Genomic DNA, 24,472 nt, shown 5'->3' with positions numbered 1-24,472 from the left:
GTTTTGTTCACACTGTACTGTTGACACCTGCTGTGATCATCTTCTCTGGATCTGCTGCCTCAATCTGCTGCCAAATCACAGCTGTGCTGACACAACAGTGACCCTTGTGGTGTGATGCTCTTGTGGTATTTATTGATTATTATTTTTTTAATGATCATGCTTGCACATAAGTTGGATTATATTGCACATTTGTCCAAAATTACAATAGGTAACATGGAAGAAAATGGAAGCACTTTGGGGAAAAAATCCGCTTTTACCACTTATAAGAATATAGTGTTAAAATGGACAAAAAAAAACATTTTCTAAGCTGACAACCTGGCTAGAACACATGTTGAGGGGTTAAATATTAATACTGGATAGGTTGTATACTTGTACCAAAAAGTGTCCAACAAAGTTTTAATATCAGTTTTGGCCCCCTGACTATATAAGCCTGGTTCACCCCTTCACTCACTGCGAAGTTTTGTATGTTGTTGCACTGCATTTCCGAGCGTTTTCCCTGGTTTCATGTCTCTTGGTTTTTGGATTTCTTGCCTGTTCCCTGGATTACTCTTGTGCCTCTGACCCCTGCCTGTTTTGTTTTGTTTGTTTGTTTATTTGTTTGGACTGTCTTCCTGTGCTTGACCCTGGATTACGATTCTGAATAACCCCTTTAATAAAAGCTGCATTTGGATCCTCTACCCTCGTGTCTCAGAGCGGTTCGTAACAGAAAACTTCGCCACACCAAGATCCAGCAGCGATGAGTTTATTGAACTGGCACATCTAACCTCAATGACCACAGAGTGCTTAATGATCTTTTTCTGCGGAGGATTATCTGAACTGCTCCGGTCATTGAAGCCCGACCATGATCCTCACAGGACATTAGCACAATATATAGATCTGGCCCTGTTGTTGAGCGGTTCATCGTCTATTGTGGGGGTGGAGGAGAAGGAGCTCCGTGAACCAGCAGTATCCCCTCAGCCTGATCTTCACGTCACACCTGCCCAGCCTGAGAATCTTCACGTCACGGCAACCATAAAGCCTGCCACCGGATCGGTCTATGGGCGTCCAGGACTTATTTCCAACGTGACAGATCCACCGCTAATGTCAGCACGTACTGCCAAGAGGGCCGCCCGAACAGAGTCTCGTTCCGACGAGACCACCGTCCCAGGGCCATATCCTAAGATGGCCACCGTTTTCTGAATCTCTTCACGTCAGTCCTGCCGAGCCTGCGCTTCACGTCAGTCCTGCCGAGCCTGCGCTTCACGTCAGTCCTGCCGAGCCAGAGCTTCACGTCAGTCCTGCCGAGCCAGAGCTTCACGTCAGTCCTGTCGATCCAGAGACTGTTCACGTCACGTCTGCCAATCCAGAGACTGTTCACGTCACGTCTGCCGATCCAGAGACTGTTCACGTCACGCCCGCCGAGCCAGTGTCTCCGGACAAGATGGCCGCCGCCGAGCCAGTGTCTCCGGTGCCCTTGAGAGCCACCAGAGGGCACTCCACACCAGACTCTCACATTCACTCACACACTACATCTCCCATCATTCTCTGCCTGGACTCATCAGCACTCATTATCACATTCACCTGTATCTCATTATCTTGTTTAGTTCACCCCATATAAGCCTGGTTCACCCTTTCACTCACTGCGAAGTTTTGTATGTTGTTGCACTGCATTTCCGAGCGTTTTCCCTGGTTTCATGTCTCTTGGTTTTTGGATTTCTTGCCTGTTCCCTGGATTACTCTTGTGCCTCTGACCCCTGCCTGTTTTGTTTTGTTTGTTTGTTTGGACTGTCTTCCTGACCCTCTGCTTGTTGGATTACGATTCTGAATAACCCCTTTAATAAAAGCGTCTCAGAGCGGTTCGTAACAGCTGTCAACCCTCCCGTTTTTTCCGGGTTTCTCACGTCACGTATTTGAGCTCTTTTCCCGCTGTCTTCCCGTTTTAGTATTTTCCTGTAAAATATCCCGAAAATGAAAATTTCAACATTCATCTTTCTGTTGCTATCCCTCTGCTGACAGCAAAAAAAACCTGCTGCATTAACTAAGCGAGTTGTGAAGCTAGGTCTAACGTGACTTTGTTTAACTTACAGATTGGCGTGAAATCGTGCTGTCACAACAACCACGCTGTTATCTTAAAAAGGCCAACATCACGCTAAGGTTGCTTTCAAGTAAGCAAAATGATGCTTTGAAAACATCTGTTTCGCTGGAAGGGCAAGGGGGTAGCAACAGGACAACAGTACAGAGACTGACAGGTCCGATGGAAGGGCTAACGTTGATGTTCTGAGAGTATTAAATTCCATTTGTGAACTGCACATGAGACTCCAATGACTTGTAGCTTCGGAACTGTTCTGAAGTGTAGGCGCTCACACCACAAACAAGGTAGCCGAAGATGTCTGTTATGCAAAACTGCGGCAGCAAGTCGTCGTCGGTGCTCCACTCTTTGTTGGGAATTTCATATGGATCAAAACCATTAATAGTGCCGATTTTGTCCACATACCGGTCCCTGGCTTCCTTATTTAACGTATCCTGGTAAATTCCACATCTTTTCTGGGATTTTAACATCTTTTTTCTTTCTTTTCTTTCTCCCAACTCTGCTGCTTCTCCTCGTTCGACTTGCTGTATGTTTACATTCGCGAGGCCATAAACATGGCCGCCACGTCCCAGAATGCAACGCGGCACCCAAGCCCTATTATCCATTTGTTTTCTGACAGGGAACACATGGAACGAATCACCGCTCCACATTTTGATTGACAGCCGTCACAACCTACTAGTGACCGTGTTTACTCCTTTCTTTTCAACCATTGGATGGGATTTAAAAAACGGCTGTTGTATTTGTACTTCTGACGAAGCGCTGTTAAATATAGGTGAAAAACTACGCCGCAAAAATAATAAATAAAATGCTTTCTTAAAAATGCAAAAGCACGCATGCATGTTTTCTTAATATGATAATTAACCAACCAGACTGATGAAAATGCGGGACATTTTGTCAATATGCGACGGGCGGGACAAGGGGTGAAAATGCTGTGCGGTACAACGCGAAGGTCCAGGTAGGCTTGAGTTCCAGCTCAATCTATTATGGAGGTCAAACAAGAAGTAATGCAAAAAATATACTGTATGTTCATTAGTGGCGTTTGGTCAAGCCCTAAAAATCCTTCAGAGTAGGGGTGACAAAAATCAAGACACTAAATAGATTGAATATTCAACAGTTTATTACACCCTTTCAAAAGAAAAAATGTGCATTTAAGGAATAAATAAAATGTAAAACCAACATAAAACTTCAAATTATGCTCGGCCCCTCAGATGGAGTGTAAGAGCCATTGGTCTAGCCAATGAACTGAATCTGATCATTATGAATGACGCAGTTCTTCAGTGCTGTGTGCAGACCATCACAACATATCCTGAAGCTCCAGTGATTCATTCACATTAGAGAAATGATGGAATCAATCTAGTTATAGATCCTAGAGTTTAATTTTACATCCTGAATATACAGTCATAAAAACTTAATTTATAAATTAGTTATAAATCCCAAATATATAATTGTACATCACAATAACATTATAATGTCTTAAATGAAAACACAAGTAACACATATATATATATATATATATATATATAAAATATGTATATGGTAACACTTTATTCAGAATTATGCATTAGTTAAGCATAAATACACTAGTATTAATGATTAACTTTTCCACAATAATGTATTAGTAAAGCATGAAAACACTCGTAATTACTGATTAACTTAACATATTGTTAGGACATATTAGCCATTATTTACAATTTATTAAACATTTGGAGGATCCACATTCATGCGATAAGCAAAAATAAGCTAGTAATTAATGATTAACTGAATGTACAGTAAATGCATTTTAGCCATTATTATTTTTGTGTGATGTACTTAATTATATTTCACCATCAGTGATTCACCATTTATTAAGTTAACTGAACAATATGAAACTAGTGACTATGTTTAATTAGTGCTGGTTCTCTTACGAGAGGTCTCTCGTACTGCGTAAGTATCTTACGCTATGGGGAAATCTCTTTTCCGCGAGATACTGAAGCCAAAAATTATCCTTTAATTTTGAAATAATGTAAAACGCGTTGCGGCAGCATGCAGGTATAGGCAAGACGGCTCGCGTGCCTATTGGCTGCCCTGCGGCAACTGCAGCAGCCTATCGAGAGAGGCCCCCATGACGTCAGATCCAATGGGGGCGCTTCGCGCCCACTACGTCACGTCCCGCCGAAACTCACGTGGCGTGGGCCTAATAAATACGGCTTGATAGGCTGATACACTGGTTTTCATCGCCAAAGCGAACCAGAGCTTGTTGCATGCACAGCAAAGATACGCAGTACTCGTTCCCTCTTCTAGAGAGAACCGAGGTTACGTTAGTAACCGAGTACGTTCTCTTACGAGAGGTCTCTCGTACTGCGTAAGTATCTTACGCTATGGGGAACACCAAAGTCCCAAGGGCAGGTGCCCGGGGCTCATATAGTGCAAAAACATAAGGGACTCACAGAGAGTATGGGAGAGCTCTGTGGATCTCGCCCCCTCTGCTTGCGAATCATCTGGGAAACGGGCCAGCATTGAATCTGAGCTGACGCGTCTACTCACGCAGCCAATCTTTGCCCGCCCTCTGCTGGACAGCGTGCTAAGACGGCGCTGCCTTCTAAAGCTTGCCGCACTACTTCAGCTATGCACAGTCGCGCTTACACCGCCGCTGGACAGGCTGCATCTGCGTTGCACACAATGGGCATTTTGCAAATCTTCCAGGCCAACCTTCTCCGTAAACTGGACGAGGAAGGACCGGAAGCTATCTGCGTGCCGGATCTGAGAAGCGCCATGGATTTGGCTCTTCGCACCACTAAGTCCGCTGCACAGGCCATAGGGCGAATCATGGCTTCTCTCACCGTGTCTGAGAGACACTTATGGCTGACGCTCTCTGAGATGCCGGACTCTAAGCGCTCCGTGTTCCTCGACGCCCCCATCTTTTCTGCCGGCCTCTTCGGGTCTTCCGTCAAAGATTTTGCTGAGGTACAGAAAACATCACAGGCTATGAAGCACATTTTACCTAAGCGCTCCATCTCCGCAGCAGGTTGCTCTAAACAGCCGTCTGCTCGCAGCACCCAGCCAGAGCCTCAGCCCGCTGCCGCTTCGCAGCGTCGACAGGCCCGCAACACAGGACTGCGCTCTCGCTCTACTGGCTGCCGCCCCCCGCCGCGTGGGCCCCGGCCTAAGATCGAAATAAAGCCCGAGGCTTCAAAGTCTTCCTAGCCAGCCTAGGAAAACGACGGTGTTCAAGTCCCGCTGCGGCCAGACTTCCACCAAAACTTCTCGCTCGTTCAGTTCCAGTAAATGCGACTGTTCCAGTGTATTCAGCAGTAAACAAATCGGTACCACAGCCTGTTTGCCTGCACACAAACGCCGTTTTTACGATGACCCAGATAAATCCCATAAAGAGTGTATTTTCTGGTATTCCGGCCACGGCCGATGGTGTTATAAATGCCCAAATTACAGTGTAGTAAAAATGCCCACAACCCAGTGTTCATTCCTACACACAAGCACAGCCCGCCAAAATACAGGGCTCGCACACATAAAATCGACTCATGTCGATTGTGCATCAAACGTAGTGAATGTGCCCACGACTCAGTGCCCACAAACACTACACACTGCATGTCCCACGGTTTCTGTAAAAACGAAACTAACACACATACAGTCAGCTCACGCCGACGGTGTTTTCAGTATGCTGTCCCGGGCCCGCATTCACTCACGGACATGACAAGCCCTACGGGGCTTCCCCCGCTCGCTTTCCCTCGGCAACCCGCCGTAAGAGAGTCGAGCGCGGGCAGGCTTCCCGCTGTGATCAGCGCGCCCCCCGCCTCGAACGCTACAAGCGCGATGTTTGTGTTTCAGCACACCAGAGCTCTCCGGTCGCCACTATGTCGCGGCCAGAGCCCAGATTTCATTCAACCCCTAGCTGTTCATGCAAGTGCGTGGGCAAAGCTTCCCTGGGTATTAGAATGGGTGCTAAACATCATAAAGAGAGGCTATTCACTACAGTTCGCTCGACGTCCCCGCCGTTATGCGGCGCGAATCGAAACTACGGTGAAAAAGGAAGTAGCACATCTACTTCGAGCCGAAATAGAGAAACTGTTGAGCAAAGGGGCCATAGAGCCTTTATCTCAAGCTCAGAGCAAAGGGGGTCTATACAGCAGATACTTTCTGGTACCGAAAAAAGACGGGGGTCTCAGACCCATTCTAGATCTAAGACAGCTGAACAAAGTGCTTTCAAAACGCCGTTTCAGAATGCTCACAACCAGGAAAATCCTCACGCATCTCGAGAATCTAGGTCTCAAAGTCAATTGGGCGAAGAGTTCACTGTCTCCCAGTCAGAGAATTTCTTTTCTGGGCTTGGAACTGGACTCGCTGTCTATGACAGCTCAGCTATCACCACAGCGCAGGCTGGACATCCAGCGCATGACGAAATCCTTCTGCGGCACTATAGTCCCGCTCAGAAGGTTTCAGAAAATGCTGGGTCTCATGGCCTCAGCATCATCAGTGCTCCAGCTGGGTCTGCTTCGCATGCGCCCGCTGCAGTTCTGGCTAAAAGTGCGAGTACCACGGCGAGCTTGGACCTCTGGTCTTTTTAGCCTCAAGATCACTCAAGGATGCATCACAGCCCTTGAAATCTTGGAAAGTGACCGACTGGTACCGGTCAGGTGTAAGCCTGGGGACTTCCTCGAGCGTGATGGTGGTGTCTACAGACGCTTCCACCTCGGGATGGGGAGCGCTGCTCGAGGGCAGACCGTTCTTCGGCCAGTGGTCTGAACGGGAAAAGCTCTTACATATAAACTGCCTGGAAATGATGGCAGTTGACAACGCGCTGAGGCGTTTTTGTCCCCGAATAAAAGGACACCACGTCTTGGTCGGTTCAGACAACATGTCGGTGGTATCCTATATAAATCACCAGGGAGGTATCAGATCCCGAAACCTGTACAGGCTGACGGAACGCCTCCTGGTTTGGGCTCAGCACAATCTGCGCTCGCTGAGAGCAGCGCATGTGCCAGGCCATCTGAACTTGGGACCAGACAGACTGTCCAGGAACAATGTTCTGGCAGGAGAATGGTCTCTACACCCACAGACAGTCCAAAAACTTTCGGCAGAGCAAAGATAGACCTGTTTGCGTCTCAAGAAAACGCTCACTGTCCGGAGTTTTTCTCCAAGAGCAGGGATGCGCTGGCCCACATCTGGCCCCGCTGCCCGCTCTATGCTTTTCCCCCAGTTGCGCTCCTGCCTCAGTTACTAGAGCGAATCAGGGAAAACGGATGCTCAGTGCTACTAGTGGCTCCGTTCTGGAAGAACCAGGCTTGGTTCCCAGTTCTGATGCAGCTGTCAAGCACTCCCCCATGGCCGATACCAGTGAGGAGGGACCTCCTCTCTCAGGCCAAGGGCTCGATCTGGCATCCTCACCCAGAGCTGTGGTCCCTACATGTGTGGGCCATCAATGGGTACCCGCTAACCTCCCAGTGGGAGTGTTGAACACGATCACGCAGGCTAGGGCTCCGTCTACTAGACGGCTCTACTCCTCTAAATGGTCTGTGTTTTCTAGCTGGTGCGCAGCTCGTGGTATATCACCCACAGACTGTGGAGTGACAGAGGTTCTCTCCTTCCTACAAGAGCTACTGGACAAGGGTAGAGCCCCTTCCACGCTCAAGGTGTATGTGGCGGCTATAGCGGCATTCGCTAAACCGACGCTTGGCCAGTCACTGGGGAGAAATGATCTGGTTATCCACTTCCTTAGAGGAGCTAGGAGGTTAAATCCTCCCAGACCCCCCTCAGTTCCCGTTTGGGACCTTTCTACGGTTCTGGAAGCCATGAAAGGTGCCCCATTCGAGCCAATACAGTCAATAGAAGTCAAACACTTGTTTTTCAAGACAGCGTTTCTTCTGGCTCTCGCTTCTGTGAAGCATGTAGGGGACTTGCAAGCGCTCTCAGTAAGCGCAACGTGCATGGAATTTGGGCCAAATGACTCGAAGGTCATACTCAAACCAAAGCACGGATATGTTCCTAAGTCCCTCAACACACCGTTCAGGGCTCAGGTGATTTCTCTGTCGGCTCTGCCGGTCTATAATGAGGAGAAGGACGCCAGCTTCCTTTGCCCAGTCAGGGCATTAAGAGCTTATGTGTCACGCTCAACCGTCTTCAGACAGACGGAGCAGCTCTTCGTTTTGTTCAGCGGATGTTCTAAGGGACTAGCTGCATCGAAACAGACCCTATCCAGGTGGATAGTTGATGCTATAGCGCTGGCTTACACTTCTAAGGGCTTGCAGTGCCCATTAGGTGTCAAAGCGCACTCCACTAGAGGCATGGCCTCATCGTGGGCTTGGTCTAGTGGGATTGCCTTGCAAGATATCTGTATGGCGGCAGGCTGGGCCTCCCCGTCTACATTTAAAAGGTTTTATAACCTAGAGGTTCCCGCTTTGCAGGCTAAGCTACTTTCGGTCCAATAAATCAGAACTACCTGCCCCGACGCTATCGGCTCAGAATTCTGAAACTGCTTGCAACGCTCGCAGATCGATCAAATATCTCTAATGGGCAGTGTTTAAGACCCATTATATTCATCTGTCCAGGCGGATTTCTGGCCCTAGCAGTGTGAAACAATATAAATGGCCCCTTATCAGGTGCTATTCATTTAGGGATGACGCTTTCAGCCCTCTTCCCATACTCTCTGTGAGTCCCTTATGTTTTTGCACTATATGAGCCCCGGGCACCTGCCCTTGGGACTTTGGTGTTCCCCATAGCGTAAGATACTTACGCAGTACGAGAGACCTCTCGTAAGAGAACGTACTCGGTTACTAACGTAACCTCGGTTCTCTCTAGAAGAGGGAACGAGTACTGCGTATCTTTGCCGTGCATGCAACAAGCTCTGGTTCGCTTTGGCGATGAAAACCAGTGTATCAGCCTATCAAGCCGTATTTATTAGGCCCACGCCACGTGAGTTTCGGCGGGACGTGACGTAGTGGGCGCGAAGCGCCCCCATTGGATCTGACGTCATGGGGGCCTCTCTCGATAGGCTGCTGCAGTTGCCGCAGGGCAGCCAATAGGCACGCGAGCCGTCTTGCCTATACCTGCATGCTGCCGCAACGCATTTTACATTATTTCAAAATTAAAGGATCATTTTTGGCTTCAGTATCTCGCGGAAAAGAGATTTCCCCATAGCGTAAGATACTTACGCAGTACTCGTTCCCTCTTCTAGAGAGAACCGAGGTTACGTTAGTAACAGAGTACATTTTACAGTTATAAATTGCTAAAATAGTGTAATAAAGAGAATTTCCCCTGTTCTGAAGTGAAAGTTAAATCTTCATTTAATTATGGCACTTATTTAATGATATTAATATTCTTTCTTATTCTTATACCAGAATAAGCCAATATTTATGGCTAAACTACAGCTAATACAGTACTAATAAAGACAATGTGACCCCCCTGTAGTAAAGTGAAAGTTATATCCTCATTAATTATGGTACTTATTGAGTGATATTTAGGTTTATTGACCTGAATAAGCCAATAATTATGGCTAAACTGTCACTGATACAGTACTAATAAAGAGAGTTTGACCCCCTGTTCTATAGATAGGCTCTTATTTACACTATTGGTTTGTTTAGTAGGTATTCAGCAACGTGATTTCATGAGAATACGTGTGTATTTTTATGTGTATTTCTACAACATGTACATTTACTTGCATTTTCATACACTGAAACCTTCAATAATGACAGCACTAAAATCATTTGGCTCTGTTTGTGACTTCTGCTGCAAAACTCGTTTCGAAGGATTACGTTAAACAAGACTGCACTTTAAAATATTAAAATGAATAATATTTATATAATCGTTTAACCATTGTTTATCATGTACTTGTATCGTACATAAAAGTACACACAGAACCTTCTTGCAGTGCCGACTCTCTCGGCTCCTCCTTGTTTTTGTAAAATGTAACAATCACAAGTTGTTTTTCACAGATTAAAAAAACCCCACAAATCTTTATTTGCAATTTAAAGAAGACTAGTGGTTTATTAATTATAACTGGCTTCTGTGATTATGGATTGAGAGAATATGTTTAGTGACAGACATTGTGTACATTGTGTTTTGTTCAGGGGCGCCTGTGCGTTATAAGTCTTATAATAAAAAATAATTTAAAAAATCAATTATTTTTATATAATGACATACAATATCCAGAGTAAATGGCTGGAATACACTACTTTGCCCAGATTTGACAAGCCAGCCTGACGATTTTGGGAAGTCGGAGTTGACAGATTGCACAGAAAATCCGGTAATGTATGATGGGCATTTTGAGCAGATTTTATAACACGTGTTGTTTTCATCTATCATGTGTCTGCTAGCAAAGAGGTGTGTGTTTCTGCATGAGATTGTGTCTGGAATGACCAGTGTATGATGCCCAGTTTTCCCTCTGCAACCATTTCGTGCAAGTGTTTTTAAAATCTGTTCAGATTTGAAGAGTCCTGTAGTGTGTTCCAGCAGAACCAGTCTCTTTATTATCAGAGCGTGCTCTGCGTGTGTCATTCAGGCCAACACACCACCAATGATGACAGCAACTACGACTCCGAGCAGCACACAACAGATAATAATCACCGTTTTCTTCTGTATTCGGAAGAGTTCAAGAAAAAAACATGGGGAAAAGAGTCCAGGCAGCATGAAAAGTAGAAAAGAAGAGTTACTGTAATGACCCAGGCAGAAACTTCATTGCATATTTAAAGATTCGAGGAGAGCAGTTTGAGGATGACATGTTGTCGATGAATTTATAGATAATGGGACATGCCACAACTTTTATGCTGGTGTAATCTGTTGCACGGTGCAGTTATAATACGTGTTAACTAATGTTAGAGATTGCGTTCTAGCGGTTAGCTCAACACTGCTCTCCTCGATGGCGTCATGTTGAATGTAAGGAGTGTAGCAAGTGCGTAACACTGTTGATCCATCATCCCAGCTCTCTCCCCAATGGATTACAAACATGCCACAACACACACATGTAACACACATCAATGCAAAAACACAACACAAAAAGAACTTGGGAAATAAATAGTGCCTATTAAAAGTATTCACCCTGAGCAGTGTGTATGAGCACCAAGATATCACTGGGACTAGCAAGCAGATGATTTCGTATCAGTCACATAAACAGCTACATGGAGATCATTTGTGTGTAATAAACTGATCACAGTAAAAATCAACCTCTATCTGGAAGGTTCAGCATTGAGGCCGAACATACAAGTGTCCTCCTGGAAGTCTGCATTTGTTCGCTGGGTCGGGAAGTCATGAACGGCATCAGGTGCGCTCAAGTCATTTTGGTCAGAGCAAGATGGCGATGTTCTTTCTCTACAAAACATTCAGATTTTAACTCGACTTCTACAAAAAAATTTATAAAGGAAGCGCATTAGTTGTGTTTTTGGATTTTTATGTCTTTACTCAATTTATGAAGGTGTTGTAAACTGAATCGTTATATTTCTAATGTACAGTACTGCTGATACATCACATACACACATGCACAACGTTTCGCGTATCAATTACACAATAAACACAATGTGTGCTATAGAGATGCATTTTCAAGGCTGAAAAATAAGATTTCATTAATTCCAACAAAATGACCAACAATACAGAAGCTGCATCTATTGCACTGACCATATTTTCTCATTGACACTTTATGGGAGACTGTGACCACTGCTAAAAATGTCTGATACAGCAAGACCAAGACTGAGCTTTGAGACAATCAGACTAACTGCCATGTTTGATGTACTGTAAGCTTATAAACCTGATGGAGTCATTGTCTTGCTGGAATACAAATTTGTCCAAGCATAAAGACAAAGCTAAACAAGAATGGCTTGATACAGCAATGGTAATGTTCTGGATCTCAAATTCATTGTGCTTGAGCTCGACAAACAATGAAGAAAACAGCAGTGGCCAGATATGCAAAATCACTGCAAATGACTGATATGGGTATAATTACTGTAATAAATGATGACAAATTTCTGTAATAGAATATTTTTCTTGATCAAAGTAAAAAAAAACAAAAAAACAAACAAAAAAAAAACCATCCAGAAAGTGAATACTTCTTCTAGGCACTGTACACTGTAGCCCATCTCACAAACCTGCTTTTTTCATCCTATTACACACTCTGCGTTTGTTCTACTGAATCTACTGGCTATATCACACATAAGAGAAGATGGAAACAGATGGTCCTGAGCTCCAGCCTGGCACAAGATACACCCTGTGTAATGTCTGAGCACCACTACAGATGAAGTCTCTTGGTTAGCTCAATCCAATGGCTAGCGAGATGATGAGGATGAGAAGACAGACGGACACACAGCTGCCTATCAGGATCAACTTCTGTGGAGGACATGGACAGAAAGCAGAGATCTTCACTTTAGCCCATCAATTCATGATATCTTTACATGGGATTACAACCCTTCTCAACCAATTGCCATTCAGGTTTAGTTCACCCAGAAATCAAACTGGTCATCAATTACTCCCCCTCATGTCCCCATTCGATTATAAGTACTGGGACTGGTAAACCACTGGTACTAGGTTCCAGTAGGTTGTCGCTCTTTCCTTAATATCTTTCTTCTTCCTAGCAGGAAACCCAGGTTGAGTCTCATCCCAGATTCAATACTCGCATGTCTTCAAAGATAACCCAGATTGTTTCTTGTTGACAGTTAAGGATGTTGGATTACCCAGGGTAAGGTTGCTCCAGCCCTTAATAAGTTCTTGCTTAAACTGGAATGTAAAATCCACAATATAGGCTTAGAAACTGGTTGCACCATTTGTTCTCAAGGCAGAACGTAGCTAGTAGGTCGAAAGCTCTCCGTAAAGTAATGTGCAGTCGCATAATATGATGTTTACCCTCAACGACCCAAGCCTTCAAATACGTGAGCGGAAGTTGAGCAGGACGATGTGAATTTATTAGTGAGCTAGACTGAAACTGGCTAACGCTCACAAATTACAGCCAGTCATCAAATTATTATCTTAACTGGAAACAAATGCCATTTATGCATGATAAACACAATATTTGAAAATAATATTTGCGAAACACGTCATCACTCGTCTTGCCGCAGGTAGTTTTGGCTCTTGAGTTGCTGTCTCATGTGATGCTGCTGCAGGCTGGGCCACGTGTGATCTATGATGTCAGGTGCAGGGGGCGTGGCTTCTGGCAGTGTTGAGCCCGCCCACAGGGAGGGGCTTAGTTTAAATGTTTACAATCAGTAACTGAAAATCCTGCATAAGTGCACCTTTAAACTCTTTCAGCAAGTTCAGACATGATAGGTCTGCTAGTCCATTTTTGAACATATTCTGGCCATCTTGCTGTGCGTCGTCGCTCACTTAAAGGATTAGTTTACTTTAAAAAAAAAAATGCTGATCATTTACTCACCCCGATGTCATCCAAGATATCCATCTCTTTTTTTCTTCAGTCGAAAAGAAATTAAGGTTTTTGAGGAAAACATTCCAGGATTTTTCTACAGAGAATGGACTTCAATGGCAACCAACTATACCAATGTTCAAAGAAGGTTCAAATGTCCGTCTCAATGCAGCTTCAAAGTCTCGACACGATGCTAGTTGAGAAATAAGGGTCTTATCTCGTGAAACGATCGGTGAAACTAATCCTTTAAACACTGCAGCTTGCAAGAATTAACATTAAAGTCATCTGTCATTGTCCTACTGGACCTGTCCTCTGCTTCTGACATGGCGAATCATCAGTTCCTCCTGTCCTACAACCTCACTGATCTGCACAGCATGAGAATAACCCTTTGCTGGCTTGAGTTGCTCCAGTTCTAGATGTATTCAAGCCTGATGAGCCTCAGCTCATTGCTCATGTCAGCTCAACCCTGCAGATTCATTTTCCCCTGCATGTCATGGAAAACTGTGGCTGGTTGATTTTCATGTTAGATTGTCTTTTTGCGTATGAGAGGTGGCCAGAGAAACGACGAAGAAACTTTTATACTTTATTATTGTCCATTTAGAAAGCTTTTTACGAATGTGAAAACAAATCAACCCACATCTGCATTAGAATAATGTTGACAGCACACAGACAAAGCTTCACATAACAGTATAAGGAGTGGGAATGAAAAAAGGCGGGAAGTGAGACAGATGTGCAATGCTCATGCAGGACGGATGGCAGGCACTGACGTATCTTTCACTCACCCTTCGTGTGTTACTCTGGTACTTCACAGCCTTTGTGGTCTCTTGCACTGCATCCCTAATGAAATCCACTGTAAGCTCCACATTATACTCTATACAGTCTATCATCTCTCCCTGACCAGAACAGAAGATGGACGGCGCCAGAGAAGGAGGAAAGAAAAAGAGAAAGGTGATTTGACAGGAGTTTGATGGATTGTTTGCTATATCTCACCGTCCTGCTAGTCTTCTGGACTTTGACCGCTGCTTTGGTGTCCTCTTTGGCCTTCTCCACATATTCCTGAGCACTGCAGACATTCTTCTCTATATTGTTTATTAACTCTCCCTAAAATAAGACAGGAACATACAGCTCACTAAACCATTGATCTAGCAAACAGTAAACACTAAATACAACATTTGATTTTAATAATGTTGAAATTACCATTAACTAAGATTAATAAATTCTGCAGAAGTATTGTTCATTCTTAGTTCTTGTTATCTAAAGTAGTTAACTAATGTTAACTAATGAAACCTTATTGTAAAGTGTTACCAAGCCGCTTCTCCTACGCTTCAGAAGACGCAGTAGTCCAGCGCAGTGGCTACACAGAGTCATGTTGGAGATAAGACAACATCTCTCTTGCAAACCCCTCTATGTTGCAGTTGTTGTTGTTGTTTTTGCCGTATAACTACCAACGCAACTTCATTGCCATAGAAACCAATGCAGATCTGAACAGTTGTGATACACGATGTGGACAGACAATAATTTACATCAGATTCCAATCGAATACACAAATAATCGGATTGGGACTGACAGTGTGAATGTAATCTTAAGCCTGGTTCACACGGCAGGATAATTAGGCCGATTTTAGCCCCGATTCACCCCTTCCGACAATCTTAAGGATGCTCCGATTATCGTAAAATAATCTGATCAGATATTCCTGCCGTGTGTGGTGTGTTAAGACTAACCTCGTCTGCTCGGAAGGACGTCGGGACCGCTCCGATCTCAAATCGGGGATATCCAACATGTTGGATTTTTTTGGCCCGATTTCTCCTCGTGTGTGGTGTCCTCCAGGGACAAACGAGCACGCAGCCTGTGGACTGTGGCGTGTAGCCAATCAGAAAGCGAGGTGACGAGGCGGCGAGGAAGCACCGGGAAACAAAATCAAAACAGCCGGCGGAATGGCGCACCAGAAAGTCCGGTGGACGTCGGAGATCATCGCCTTTTCTTTTGATAAAGTTTTTTTTTGGTTAAAAACAAACTACAAACTATTGCCACTGCATCCTCTTCGTCCACCATGATTGTTTACTCTGAAGTCACGTTTGATCTCGAGGGATTTTGCGAGATTTCCCGTCTGACCTGGGAATGCTCGGGAGTCAAATCGGTTCGTGTGTGATGTGTTGATTTTGCCGTGTGGCTGCGCACCACACACTGTACGACCAAAACTGTTAGACCCGTGATTTTTTATCCCCGTGTGTGGGGTCTCTCAGGTTTGGAAAATCGGCCGACAATTTTAAAATCGTCCCGTGTGAACCAGGCTTTAGTAACATTAAAGCAGTTTGTAGTTAATGAGATGATTAAGTGATTAATTAAAAGGGTCATGAACAGAGAAATCAAAATTTCCCTGAGCTTTTTGACATATAAGAGTTCATCTACTACAAGAATATCCTGTAAGTTTCAAAACTGAAAACTTCTTGTTAGTCCGCACACAGCTTTTATTTTAACCAAGCCCAGTGAACGACTCATTGTGGAATTGTGCCTATACCCACATAGAAATGTTTTTCTGGGCCAGATCCGGTCTACACAGCCCCTTTTCCCACGGCCCACATGCCACTAATAAAGACGGTCCTGGAGTGTCCCAGATGTGGATCATTCTCTCTGAGAGCTGCTTGCCCATTTTCTACACCGCTAATAAAAAGAAGACCAGTCAGTTTCAGTGTAGGCAGTGGCGCGCGTGGCGCGTATGGTCGCGTCATGACTTTCTCCGGTGTACAGCGCGGAGAACAGGTGAAGATGATGCCGAGCAGAAACAATTCTACCTCTGTAATATGGCGATGTTTTGGCTATAAGATAACCGACACTGAGCAGAGAGAGCAGAGATGACAACTCTCACTCATTCAGCACGAGACTCACGCAATCACACACTCTCACGCCACACATCCATATTATCTCACGCAGAGAAAAAAAAAATCGCAAAGCAAAGAGGACACTGACACCGACAGACTAGACAGAGCAGGTTACTTTTGACATGAAACAAATCATCAGCTCTCAGATTCTGTCAATTTTATTACGAAATTCAAACAATAGCGTTTTGGCGCTTGTAAATGTGACGTGACAGATCGTGGTCTTGAACCGAACACTAGTTAAGTAAGGGATAATGTAGAGCGAGGCGGTTGTTAAAGCGAATACAACCCCGACAGGCTCATCAGGACCCTGACGTGAAGCGGAGCTTGAATCAGCCTGAAGGGGTTGTATTCGCTATAACAACCGCCTCACTCTACATTATCCCGCTTATTACATGGCTACCTACCAAATAAATCAATAATTTGACACAAAATATTGATTTAAAAATGATTGTATTGCTTCCGCTAAAGAAAATAATCCGTTCCGCGTCCATAGCAACGCTCTGTTTTTCATGGCAACGGTGTGTTATACTTAGCAGCGTCTGTTATCAAGAAATAACACACCGCATTCTACATTGGAATTCAACCAAGCCATGTAATAATAGTAAATAAACACGGATGAACAATAGGTGTGTTGAAAGATACAGTACGAAATGTTTATTCCTCATACATAATATTGATCAATCAGTGTTTTTCAACCGCGGAAAGAGGTCAGTAAAACAGCTGGAGAACAACAGGCTGTCACATAATGTCACATTTACCTCAGGAAAGCCATTTGATAGCACGTTAGTTGGCTAGACAAATTATAGAGAGGAGTATTTTGATAAATATGTGCACTATATTAAATATCTATTATATTTTTACTTATATCATTCAAATATTGTAATGTTGTTATTATAGACTAGTAAAAACCACATTATATTTATATTTGAGTTGTTATTTGAGTTGTTATTTTTAACCTTTAATAATAATACCAGCTATCAGGGTCTCTGTATATTTACAGCATTAGGTGAGTTTTTTTTTTTCTTGAGAAAAATTAACATGTTTAACATTAACAGTACCTAATATTTATCCAAATTAATCGATATTGAATCAAGATCGGAATCAAATCACAAGATTTGAATTGAAATCGTTAAATTTGTGTCAAGCACTAATAAAAACAGTAGCCTAGCCTACCAGTCATTGTACCATGTAAACATTGTAACATGTTGTCACTAAACTTAACTAAAATCTGTTTAGTTACCAAATGTTTTGACAATCACAATACACTTACACCATGATCCACAGGCTGAGTTTTATAAAGCATATGTTACATCTGCATAAATGTCCCTATTTGTCTGGACAGAATATCTTCAAAATATTCAAAATATCTTATTTTCATGAGCATACAAATGTTCTTATTCATTGTTCTATTTATTTTATACTATTGTACTATTGAGACAATAACAAGTTTGCAGTAATGCAAAGATGTCATTATTTAATTTGAAAACTTTATTATATATTATTAAATTGTATACATTATTTTTAGTGTCATGTTTTTTGTACTTCGTTATAAAGACTATATAGACTTGATCATCAAGCAATATTCAGAAATGGGTGTAGTATTATTTCTCTGATTCACTTTATTAGATTGTAGAATGAAAAGAATGCTGGCTAATAAGCTTATTATTTTTTTAAATGGGAGCAACTACTGCCTATTCTAAATATATACAATGTAATATATATTTATATTAAAGTTAAACAGAAAAAGATTGTGTCGACATTTGCAAAAAAAAAATAGATAATTGGCATTTTCATCAGCTATATCGGTAAACATTGTGGTGCGCTAAACCTTTTTTCGCAAAAAAAAAATCATTGGATGGAAACCTGGCTTATGTTAACAGTTGTGTTCCGCTTGCCTGCCATTTTTGGGATTACCTTCAGTGTGGATTATTAAAGACTTTTGATCCTTATTCCTTATCTTCGTGCATTTTTATACAGCCAAGTTGTGACACACTCGTCGAGAAAACGTAAACTGAGCCTAAAATTATCCTAGCTCGCCATGTCATCTTCTATAGTCCTGCATACGTTACCTTTGACAAGAAATGCAACAAGCAATCAACACAGTAAGGAAGAGAGCAATCAGTGTGTGTGCATTTCAGCAGAATATGATGAAAAAGGTATTGATATTGATATGATGGTTGATATTAGCATATGTTTTAATCAAATTTGTCTGGTTAAAAATATTGTACTTTTATATTATTATTAGTTGCTGTGCTTGTTTTTAAACAATTATTAGAAGGGAGTAAGTCATCTATCAAACTATAGCCTATTAGTTAATGGTAACATGCCGTATTTATGTAGACTATAGTCCAGAAGACATTTTTCCTCGAGTTGCTCACAGTTTTAAAGTTTGCGCTCAGAGACATATTTATCTGCTTAGGTGTTACTGAGGTAACATTAAACATATAATAGAGCTAAACCATGTCTACAGATGCGAGAAGCGCATCACAACGCGTCAAGAACATTTACCATTACAATCAGTGATCGCAATAAGCCATTATAATCAGTGATTCTCTCTACACTCAAAATATTTTAAGTAAATGTACTGTAACTTAAATAGTATGTTGGAAATGCATGTCTACAAAGACTTGTCTAGATAAAATGTTCGAGATTTGATTCAAAAATTTGATTTCTTTAAATTACACTTATACACTTCTTTATGTTACAGCCTCAGAGATTACTTTTGATCAGTGTGATCAGCTCTACTCTCACCTGGCTTTCTACCAGCATGGCCATATCCATGAACATATCATGCAGCTCACGGATGTTGTTCTCCAGTTTGAGGATTTCATTGTGTTGCGTCTTGATCTCGTTCATGGCCTGTTCAGTGATGTTGCAGTCCATGATGATCTGTAGGGGGGGGGGGGACAAATGAAAGATATTAGAAAGTGGTGATGCTGAAGTTTTCCAACATAAGTCTGCTTCAATCACTAGCTGGTTTACTGAGCGCAAAAACAACAACAGAAAAAGTGCAGTATGTTCTGAGAAGGTGATTTAAAACTCATATCACACAAGATGTGAACTTTTGCAGCTCTAAAGAACAAGGCAAATATGTTAGTGTATTAGTGTCCTGTAAGGGCCACACAAGTCAAGTCCAATGACTGAATCCAATGGAGTGGCCGAAGGTTTCCTGTCTTTTCAGTGAGCAAAGTATTTAATTCCAGTTATACTACAGGGCCGTTGAATGCTTGAATCTGATTGGTTGACGAACGTTCTAAGGTGTGCATTATTTTCAGGGAAACGCACAGCTAAAGTAGTTCCAGGCAGGTCTTGACCGCATTACAGTTCCATATCGCTTCGCGTAGTTAACTGTAATAACGGAAAATAGGATACAATTCATAACAAGAAAAAAACATTTAGCCCCATGCGCTTGATCTGCAATTTTCAATGTCTAGCTTCACAATCAATGGAAACATGCAGTTTAATTTTAATAAATAAAGTATATTCCTATCTATAATCAATAGAAAATGAATCTGAATATAGGCTAAATAAATGGATAGTTCTGCAGCACGGATTTTTATTGCAGATAATATAACAAATAAATAATTATTGATAGGCCTTACTTGTTAAAAGGCTTTTTTTTTCTTCTTCATTTATTTGGCTAGTCTACTGTCATCTGTCAATAATAGAAAGAAAAAAAAGAATGAACGAATTAATTAAAACGAATTGAATTAATAAATAAATAATAATATTGACGCACATGCTTTTCTGTCTCATTATTGCAACATCTCTCTCTAATAACTGCATAAAGTCGAGCCGAGGACACACTTTAAGGCCGGTTATGAATGTAATTTGATACTTATGACTGATCATGCCCAAATGCGTGTTCAGCGCGTTCAGTCTGTGTTCAAAGTCGGTGTTTAAAATCTGCTGCAGTCGATGAAAACAGTCAGAGAATGTGTCAGCGAGTCGTGTGTCCCCAGCATTAGTCTGCTATCAGTGGCTCAAACCTCCGTTACTAACTCTAAAATGACGTTTTGGAATTAGCAACGGAGGCATTGGATTAGATGCGTAAGAAATTAGTCCTACATACAAGAGCGTTTTAATGACAAAAACTTTACAAACGTCTTGAAATACATAATCTGAACAATGTTTCGAGGTGTGGTAACTGTAGTATAAGCGGAATAATTGACTTCAGGCCGTTGAATTATTAGAAAAATAATGCACACCGAGGTGTAACGGCCACTCCGCTTCGCGTCGTGACCGCATTACCACCTCGGGTGTGCATTATTTTTCTAATAATTCAACGGCCTGTCGTCAATTATTCCTTACTTAACATTCTGACTCCCATGTTATCCTGACCTAGAATTTAGGTTAGAATGGCAATTGTTTAATGGCCATTTTAATGATTATTTACTTAGACATTTGATAATCCTGTTTAACTCTTTACTTTAGATTGTAGTCATAGATAGAGTCTTGAGGCAATGGACACGGATCTCACGGTCACGAACTGGGTCATTCAACGGAGGTAATTGACTAGTACTATTTAGATGAGTGCCCATGCTTGCTCTCCCGTAAAAGTACTTAAGTTAGTCTCAATAGATCTGTACTCATTTAAAGCAAGACTACATCTGGCCAGAGGTCATGACCACTACTATAGATATTAGACCCGTCTCCTAGACCCTAGACCAATATCAAGAACTGGACCGTGGCTCATCTTCACTGAGCTCATAAAAGTAAAGCCATCCATTTCAGCCACTCCGACAACAAGATTACTCCAACTTTTTATTATTCCAAATGACTAGCAAAGTATCTTTGTAATGACCAGTTACTGATGCCGTATCCACTCACCCCTGAAGTGAAGATGGGGTTGTCACTTTCTAACACACTCTCCAACTCCTCATTTGTTGTATTTCTTCCGGCTACACAGAAAAAAAAACCCATGATATTAATTGCTTGTTTGTGCTAAAGCACATAAAGCAGCATGTGTGTAAATGTTTGTCTTTATAGTAGTTGATGTACAATAATACATTGACACACATACAATGTATATTGGATGATTTTTGCGAATTATAGCCGCTCTTCCACTGTCGGGCCAGTGCGAGCCAGGGCTAACAGCGTGCCGGGTGGGGCCAGTAGCCTCGAGTCTCAAGCACCAAGCCCAAAATCAAGTTGTGTTTCCACTGTCGGGCCAGTAGCCCCGCAGAGCTACCCTAAAACCCACCCTTAACACGCCTCCATACAACGACTTCACACAACCATTTCACCAGCTGACTGAAAACTAGCGAGATCGCAAAATAAGCATGACGGAAGCGAACGTTTGGTCTTTACTTAAACACGGCTAATGTGTGGCCAGGGCCTGCTGTGCCGAATGGCTTAATATCTAGTGGATTGACTAGACTTATGTGTATCTGTATCAGAGTTATTTACTAGTGACTTTAACAATGTCAATAGCCGCGTTTCCATTATCCTTCAAATTGCGCAAATTGAAATTGTGAATTGAAAATACGTCCAATGGAAACACGTCAATTTAGCAAAAACTCGCATTTATCGCAAAAAAGTTTTTACGCTCGCATGAGGTGGTTTTTCAGGCAATTCGAAAAAGAAATATTTCGCAAATCTGCAATGGAAACAGTTTTTGCGCATTTACAGGTCACCTGACGTAGATGACGCGGTGTGTTTGGACAGAATACGAGACAGAGTTCTTTATTAAATTAATATAAGACAAAAGAATTACAGGAATAATGGATTCTAATCCTCAAATAAATGCCAAAATCAAGACCTCGGAGCAGAAATGAGGAAGAAACACCCAGAAACACCTCATATGTGCCGCTCACAAGTATAAGGGTCGTTCCTTACCATTAATGCTTGGAAAACACACATACATCTCCCTCGATACATCTCCTCCTCCTCCGGAAACGCCGTCATTTCTAAATATTTTTTTGTCGACATTTAGAAAAAAAATCGCAAACGTTTTCCGCAAATCTGTAATGGAAACGCGCCTAATGTCTTGCAAAATCTGAGCAATGTGAACCCAGTTTGAGTAACTGTTGACATAAACCAGTTCTTTGTGCCTGAGCCAATATGGCTCCAAAGTAACTAATTAGAATGCATGACTTTATATTTTTTATACTTTATATATTTATTTATATTTTGCTGGGTTTGAACAGTCAATCCAAAAGTATGGTCATGTGACAAACAGCAAACCTCAGGATACCTGCACTCTTCATAAAAGCTGTGCTTGGCTGTGACCTCGGGCAGATTTCTTCCTGCTGCTGCTGTTATTGATTCAAAATGCATGTTTTCATGCCAGCTTAGCTTATATGCTTCACTATTCACTCCTTGCGTCATACAAAACTCGTCAAACGTGTGTATGCTTGCTTCATTAATAAAATTGATAAATGTAGATCATACAAGATTGTTTAATGATTTGGAATAATAAAAGTTAAAACCATAATGAAATGGTAGATTTTATCTTCCTTATGGTGACATCTGAGTGTATGGTGTGGGGATTGGCTTTAAGGATCAGTTAATGATTGGATTCTGAGATGTGGGCATAAGTGCAGGCTGATAAACACGAGCTTGCATGGGCAGGGTTTAAGCGCACTAAATGATTGAAGAATATTGCACTCATCACCAAAACTCTGTTATTTTCACCAGAAGGTTCAGTTATGGCAGTTTGCATCTTGCGCATTTTATTTCTTTATCCATTCATGGTGTTCATTTAATAATTGTCTTCATTGTGTTGATAATTGTTAAGGAGAAATTCCTCAGCTGGTTCCCTGAGATAAAAGTAGAGAGGGATAATCTGACACTCTCACATTCACCGTAAGTGAAGTGTGACCAAAACTCACAACATAATTTGGTGCCTTGTGTGGAAATCACTCAAATGGGAACATCAAGCTAACAATAAGATCAAGATCAGAGTTTATATGCAAAGGTCAAATGACAAAAAACAACAAATGGAGCAAATGTTTGTCTAATACTGCAATTATGGGTAATTAAACAAACAAAAAAAATCTACTGATGAAACTGCTGCCCTTTTTGAATTACGAATAGAGAATCACTTGTCTGAAACAATGAGGTGACATACACCATTGTTAATCCTCGACAATCTCTAATTTAGCAGCTCACTGAGTTAATAATGAACAGTCTGACGTGATCACAGATCTCTGATCTATATGTACCATGACTCAGATTTGATTAAACACTGAATTCACTAAATACAGACCTTCACTGCGGACGTTGTCATGGTGTGTGTGTGTTTCGAGTGCTGGGCGACCCAGCTGGCCAGCTTTACTACATTATTCTGGTAGGCAGTAACAGACTGGAAACACATGCGGTCTTTCACCCAAGCTGGCAGGATGATTATGGTTCCAGCTTGAAGCCAATGACACAGAAAGGCCCAGATGGGGCCAGCTGTTTCCAGACTGGGGGGCTCAGGGTGATAAAAAGGGGGATGCGGCAAGAATACTAGTGTGCAGTTAGAAGAGTTAGTGTACAGTTATGCAAAAGAAACCTCTTCAGGGTGATACAAGACTGCACTTACATATAATCAGAAATAGCACAGAATATGTATTTTAGGCGTTCTGTCCGAGGAGAGGGCCCGAGCTCGGGATGTGGCCCAAACGCAGAGTACATTTCCACATGAATACCCTACTAAGGTAGGCTAATGCGTATAATAATTCTTCTTCAATGATTGTATTGATGTTTATATTTTTCCAGGTTCGATGCTAGCTTTGTACTCAACAATTGGCGTACATCATCAATACGTCCTCAATATTGATGCACCTTAGGGCTAAGCATGCAGATAGCCATACACCCCCACCCTAGGGTGCAGGGCCTACTCACAGTGAGTAGCCTAACTTTTATTTTAAGATTATACAGTGGTGGACAAAATTATTAGAACATATCATATCTAAGAGGTCTCATTGGCACAAATTGAAATGAAAATTAAATGAAATCAGGCATTTATATAGCGCTTTACAATGTGCTACTGTACACCCAAAGCGCTTTACAATCATATCAGGGGATCTCTCCTCAACCAGCACCAGTGTGCAGCATCCAGTGCGCTCACCACACACCAGCTACAGGTGGAGAGAGGAGAGAGTGATAGAGCCAATTCTGTGGATGGGGAAAATCAGGAGACCATAATTGATAAAGGCCAATGGAGGGAATTTGGCCAGGACACCAGGGTTTCACCCCTACTTTTTACAA

The 24,472-nt window shown here is 42.3% G+C and overlaps 1 protein-coding gene across 7 annotated transcripts in view; it reads right to left on the bottom strand.

Moving 5' to 3' along the window:
• Positions 1-24,472, bottom strand: part of stx1a (syntaxin 1A (brain)) — a 79,428-nt gene that overhangs the window by 22,168 nt on the left and 32,788 nt on the right. The window contains exons 7-10 of one of the 7 annotated variants that reach the window (XM_084126806.1): positions 21,107-21,177; positions 19,028-19,165; positions 14,180-14,290; positions 10,018-12,370 (exon numbers count right to left, since the gene is read on the bottom strand). In XM_084126806.1, the coding sequence (XP_083982932.1) occupies positions 12,293-12,370; positions 14,180-14,290; positions 19,028-19,165; positions 21,107-21,177 (398 nt within the window). In that variant the 3' untranslated portion in view covers positions 10,018-12,292. Of the gene's footprint in view, positions 1-10,017; positions 12,371-14,179; positions 14,499-19,027; positions 19,166-21,106; positions 21,178-24,472 lie in introns of those variants that run through there. The other 6 variants (XM_084126808.1, XM_084126807.1, XM_084126805.1 and 3 more) reach the window with 6 other exon arrangements.

This window comes from Abramis brama (assembly GCF_963993115.1).
Source record: "Abramis brama genome assembly, chromosome: 10".
Taxonomy (NCBI): Eukaryota; Metazoa; Chordata; class Actinopteri; order Cypriniformes; family Leuciscidae; genus Abramis; species Abramis brama.
This window is presented reverse-complemented; position numbering and strand designations above follow the sequence as displayed.